General features: G+C 53.1%; 1 protein-coding gene across 1 annotated transcript; it reads left to right on the top strand.

Moving 5' to 3' along the window:
- The first annotated feature begins 1,465 nt into the window (after positions 1-1,465).
- Positions 1,466-2,407, top strand: LOC134154646 (olfactory receptor 14A16-like). Its single transcript, XM_062601322.1, has one exon. It carries the CDS (start codon positions 1,472-1,474, stop codon positions 2,405-2,407), a length of 936 nt encoding a protein of 311 aa, XP_062457306.1. The 5' UTR covers positions 1,466-1,471.
- Positions 2,408-6,000: the final 3,593 nt, after the last annotated feature.

The following is a 6,000-nucleotide window of genomic DNA, read 5'->3' as shown; positions in this document are numbered from 1 at the left end:
TGGACAGTGCCCTGCCACGGGAGCTCTCTGCAGGGCAGAGCTGAATGCTCAGCATGTGGGATGGGGTCTGTGATCACTGAGAGAGAAGAGACATGGGGACAGAGACACAGCTCCCTGCAGGGACGGCTTTAGGCAGCAGAGCCATGGCCAAAGTGTGAGAGGAAACTATCCACTCCAGTGCCGCCTCTCCTCTCCCACCCAATACAGCTGTCGTCCCTCAAGGATATGGGGTACAGGACATGAGTCATTTCCTCAGCAGTCAGACATCCAGGAGAGGAGACACATCTGAGTGTCTCTCTGTTCCTCCCTGTCCCTGCTTCCCTTGGCATAAATATCATGACATTGCTCCCTGTTTCTTTCCTACCTGCCCATGCTGCCCTTGTCCTTCCCCTTGGGCTCTCTAGGCATGGGGGGGGGTGGTTTCTGATGCAGTTCAGACACCGACTATGTGGGTCCTGCCATGAAGATATGTCTTTAACAGTGAGATGCCCAAGTCCCCCTCTAACCTTTCGGGCTCTGGACAATGCAGTTGCCCAGACAGGAGGCAACTCTCTCTTCTGAACATCCTCAACACCCTTAGGACATTCAACCATTTCCCTGGGGTGTCTGGCTGGGCTGCAAGCTGCCCTCCAGAAGGGCACAGCTCTCCCGTTGCAGCTGGGTGTAACCTAGGTGCCTTAGGGAGAAGCACCTAGACTCTGAGAACACGGAAATGCAAGACTGCATGTGGGCAACTGGAAGGAGCCCGATGTGTTGCTGGCCAGAAGGGGAGGGCTGAATATCCCCCCTCACACACACACACACATATCCTTGGAAAGAGTGCTGGTGGGCACTTTGGAAGTGGATGTCTCTGCTCTCCACAGTGCCATTCCCTTTTTGGTAACATGAAAAACCCTTTTGCAATTGTTCTCCACCTCTGAGATAGGGGCAGAGGGCACCTGGGAACAAGCCAGCGCTCCTCCCTCTACACCAAAGACGGAGTGAATCCTTTTGCCTCGTTGGAATCAGAAATGGTCATTCTGAGTGCAGCAGAAGTATGGATGATTTCTACCTCCAAGAATCCTCCTCCGGTGTGACAGGGTCAAAGTCAGCTAAAGAAAACAAACCAAAAAAAAGCCTTGAAACTCTTCATGAACCTACATTGTTCAGAATGGAGTGGATCAAATTTGACTGGAACTGGGAATATAAATCTTAGTCACGTCTGTTCGTATATACTCAGTGCTGTAGGTCAGGGCTGACTCCTCGGGAGCCCATGGGCAAAGGCTGCTGCTCCTCATGGCAAGCTCAGCCAGCACAAACCAGAGTTTAAGCCATGGAGCTCAGTGATGCTGCTGCTGAGATGGGGAGTGCTAATGTGTGTGTGTTTGGGGGCAGGGGGGGGTGGTTGAAAGAGCTTTGCTCAGAGAAGTGTGTCCTAAATTGCGTCTATCTGTTCTTCCTTGGACAGTGCCCCAAGCTCAGGAGGGGTAAAATGTCCAACAGCAGCTCCCTCAGTGAGTTCCTCCTCCTGCTGTACGCTGACACCCGGGAGCTGCAGCTCTTGCACTTCTCCCTCTTCCTGGGCATCTACCTGGCTGCCCTCCTGGGCAACGGACTCATCATCACAGCCGTAGCCTGTGACCACTGCCTCCATACCCCCATGTACTTCTTCCTCCTCAACCTCTCCATCCTTGACCTTGGCTCCATCTCCACCACTGTCCCCAAATCCATGGCCAATTCCCTGAGGAACACCAGGTCCATTTCCTATTTGGGATGTGCTGCCCAGGTCTTCCTAGTTTTCTTCTTGTTTTCAGCAGAGTATTCTCTCCTCACTGTCATGGCCTATGATCGCTATGTTGCCATCTGCCAACCCCTGCACTATGGGATCCTCATGGACAGCAGAGCTTGTGTCAGAATGGCAGCAGCTGCCTGGGCCAGTGGGTTTCTCAATGCTCTCCTGCACACTCGAAATGCTTTTTCACTACCGCTCTGCCAAGGCAACACAGTGGACCAGTTCTTCTGTGAAATTTCCCAGATCCTCAAGCTCTCCTGCGCAGACTCCTACCTCAGGGAAGTTGAGCTTCTTGGGATTATTAGCTGTTTAATCTTAGGGTGTTTCATTTTCATTGTGCTGTCCTACGTGCAGATCTTCAGGGCTGTGCTGAGGATCCCCTCTGAGCAGGGCCGGCACAAAGCCTTTTCCATGTGCCTCCCTCACCTGGCCGTGGTCTCCCTGTTTCTCAGCACTATCATGTTTGCCTACCTGAAGCCACCTTCTATCTCCTCCCCAGTTCTGGATCTGGTGCTGGCTGTTCTGTACGCAGTGGTGCCTCCAACAGTGAACCCTCTCATCTACAGCATGAGGAACAAGGAGCTCCAGCAGGCAGCAAGGAAACTGATCCAGATGGTACTAGTTCAGCAGCAATGAGCTGCCCATCTTTCATCACAACTGATTCCCAGTTTATATCTCCAGCATCTCTTGTGCTTTGGGAGGTCTGTCTGTGATAGTCATGTTTGTGTAGAAATGTCTGAATTCCTCCCACATTTCTGGAGGCACAAACCTTGTCTTTCTCACCCAGAGGCCTTCCGTAAATCTGCCTATCACTGTGTCAGAGCTGGCCTCCCAAGTAGCATCTCTGTAATAAAAGAGGGTCTTCTGAGTACTCTGCCTGAATGTTGGGGTCTTTTTCCAAAGCTGGAGCCAAGAATGCACTCAGGGAATTACACCCAAAAAGGCCCTGTTTTTGTGCTTACATTTTCCGTGGGCTAAGGGGCATCATCTCTTTTGGGTGATGTGTGTGGGAATGAGGGCTGGATTTAACTGTCACTTGCGAGTGCCCAGGGTGCCTGGAGAGGGTGAGTGGTCAAGAGGTGTCTGCTCGGGACTGTCCCACATATTGGAGGGCTGGTGACAGATGACCATCCTTCTGGAAGGGATATGGAGTCAGAGAGCATAGGGCATCTCCAGGGGCACCATGTGCCTGGAATGGGCAGTGAGTGGAGACTCCCCAAACCAAGCAGAGTAAAGTAAATATAAAGGGCCAAAGCAAGGAATGCCCCACATGTCCCTCAGGAGAGGGAGTGGGCTGGGTCTGATGACACCTCTGAATAAATCCGGAGCAATGTGAAATGTCCCATGATTGCTCCATCCATCCTCCACAGCCAGAGATTCTGGGTGGGAGGTTGTCAGATGCAGTGATACTGGTCAAATAGCCGCCTCCCTGATCAGCATGGGGCCCCCACAGCCGACTTACCTGCAGAACAGCTCTGCCAGACCAGGGCCTATGCAGAGCCTAGGAGAGGGGTGTGAAAATGGCAGACCAGGCCAGGATCAACCCACTGACCTGGGGAAAGGCTCTCTGGGGAGCAAGGACACCTGTAGAGAAGAGCAAAGGAGCAATTGTGTGCTTGTGAGGAGGAATAAATGAAAACCTGTTGCTATGTTTGTCAGTGTGAGGCAGGCTGCTGTGTTACTGCAGCTGCCTGAGGCACCTCAGGCCCAGGACTCTTGCACTGTCCTGGGTAGAAGGGCTGCCCAGAAGATCTGCAGACAGCCAGGGTTAAGGTGGGAAAAGGTGGGGAGGGGCTGAGCTGGGCAGTACAGGGCCTGGGTGAGGAGAAATGCCAGCAGGCAGCTACTGCATGTGAAAGACAGTGTGGGAGCACAGAGGTGTCTGCTTGCAGGGCAGATGCAGGTGTCCTGGGAAAGGCACCAAGACATGGTGAGTGCAGAGGAGAAGAGCTCAGGTTTTTTCTTGTGCTACGTGCTGTGACCACAGGGAAGAAAAAGGAGGGTCAGATACCAGCATAGAGTGGGTACTCAAGGATCGTGGAAGCTTAGTCAGGATAGATTTAATAGAAGACTTACACTATAAACTGCTTGGGAACTACCTAGGAGGGTTGCTGATGGGAGGCAGCTGAAAGTATGAGTCAGAAACCCAGGTGGGACTCAGCTTGTTGTACCCTAAGGACCCCTTAAATCTACCAGAACTATTTCCTTATCTCAGCTGTGCTCAGCTTGAGCAGCCACTGGCTGTGAAGCAGCTCGACATTGTTGACAAGATGGAATATGCACGTCTGACCTTGACAGGAGTTTGGTCAGTGTGCAGAGAACACACTCTGGGGCTGCGATCACGCACTCTGCCAGTCCCCTGACTCACTGCCAGATCTCCCACAGATCTTCTCCCTACATATGCACAGAGCGGGGAAGCTTCCCCATGGCATTCTTCCAGGCCAGCCCTTCCAGGGCTGGTAATGCACCCCACCTGTGGGGTGGTCCATGACCAGCTCCATCCTTTTGCATGTCTCTATATCCTGATGGAGGGGAAAAGGCCAGCCTTGCATGGCTTCTCTTCTACACGATACCCCTGGCTGATCCCAGAGCATGGTGTCTGCTGAAGCCTGCATGGGGCACAGCTTGGGCTGCGCAGGGGCTAGATGAGGTGATCACGCACTACAGGCCAGGAGGTGAGATACCAGAAAAGGTACTCTTTGTCTCACTGCCTGTCCCATCACCATGAACATGACAGATGATCTGGATACATCCTTGAATCTGGCTACCATTTCTGGGTTTACTTCGCTCGCCTCAGGTGTGTAATGTGGGAGGGGGCCCTGGCTGCTGATGTCCCTCCCATGCCAGCCATGTGACTATCTTTGGCTCCCACTTCCCAGTCTTGAAGGGTGCAGTGGGCCCTTGCTGCGCTTAGACAATAGCAGAGCTACAATGAGAAAATGGGTCCGCACATATCCAGCTGAGTCTCCTGCAGAAAGACCAGGCATGCCCCAAAAGAGGTATTGGCCAGCTCTTGGAGAGTTGTGCAACGAGCTGCCCAACACGGTGGCATTCACACAATAAGGCAATGGTGCACATGCAAGGCCGCACAAACCTCCTGCCGAGCTGTGAGGGGGCTGAGTGCCAGCTTTAGTAGAGAGGCTGACTGCAGGAAATGCCGCCTATGCCAACCACTCCCAGCACTGCCCACGATGCTTGGAAAATCAGAACTTTCCTACAGGCTCCAGCTCCAGAAAGGGCTCAATTCTTTGTGCTTCCAGAGCCTTGCTCACTACCATTTCCTTTCATTGACACTGTCAAGAGAGGTGGAGGAGAGAAGCCAGGACAATGTTGTTCACAAAAGGCTTTATCCATTAACCAGATAAATGTCCTCATGTGTGCTTGGCCAGCTTGGCTAGGGCAAAAGGTTCTCAGTCTCTGGTCACCTACATCAATGTCAGAAAGTTTAATGTGAAAGCTGACTTGAGTTCCACCTCACCCAGACAGCTGAGCACACCTGTGAGCACACCTGTAAGCACACCCTAGCTCCATGAGTTGACTGTCTTCAACAGACTTGATGGCAGCTGGTCAGTCAGAAAGTGCCTGCTTCAGGAGGCTACTGCAGAGATGTGGCTTAGGTCCTGACATTTTGGAGAGTCCTATGCACCAGTGATTCATACCGCATACATGAGCAGCTGGGAGGCCTGGCAGCAGCAATCTCAGTGCCCGCTATTCCTGCTGACAGCCACAGTAACCACTGTGCAACCTTCAAGAGGTTGAACCCATCAGAAACGTGTTTAGAAGAGAGAGCACTGCTTTCCTGGACCTGCCGCTCTTCTGTCCTGAAGACAGAGAACCGTGCTGGCTCGGGCACTGGCGCTGCTGCTGTGAGGCAGGCAGGTAGGCAGAGGAACCTGCACCCAGGGCACTTTAGGCCATGCTGTGGTGCCTAGAAGAACTTAGCTTGCCCCTTACCTCCAGCACACCCACCTCTGCCCATAAGTACCCCCTGTCCAGCTGCTGGTACACTATCCAGCTCTGCTCATCTACGTGGCTGCTTGTGCACCTGTGGGAGAAGCCACTTCACCATGCCAGGATGTGGCTGGACTCCTGCGCTTTCTGTGGTGACAGGGCCACCCTGGTGCACAGGACACAGAGAAAGGAGCCCAGCAGGCTTTCCTGGCCACCCACAGGAGATGCATGGCCACACACGGAGAGACTCAGCTGCCCTGGCGTCCTGGTGACAGGGA

Source organism: Rhea pennata, unplaced genomic scaffold, assembly GCF_028389875.1.
Source record: "Rhea pennata isolate bPtePen1 unplaced genomic scaffold, bPtePen1.pri scaffold_32, whole genome shotgun sequence".
In the NCBI taxonomy this organism is placed as follows: domain Eukaryota; kingdom Metazoa; phylum Chordata; class Aves; order Rheiformes; family Rheidae; genus Rhea; species Rhea pennata.
Note: the sequence above shows the minus strand (reverse complement) of the source record. Positions and strands in the feature narration are given on the sequence as shown.

Bases quoted from the DNA above. Each gene is read 5' to 3' on its own strand.
- LOC134154646 (XM_062601322.1), top strand. From the start codon at position 1,472: ATGTCCAACAGCAGCTCCCTCAGTGAGTTCCTCCTCCTGCTGTACGCT.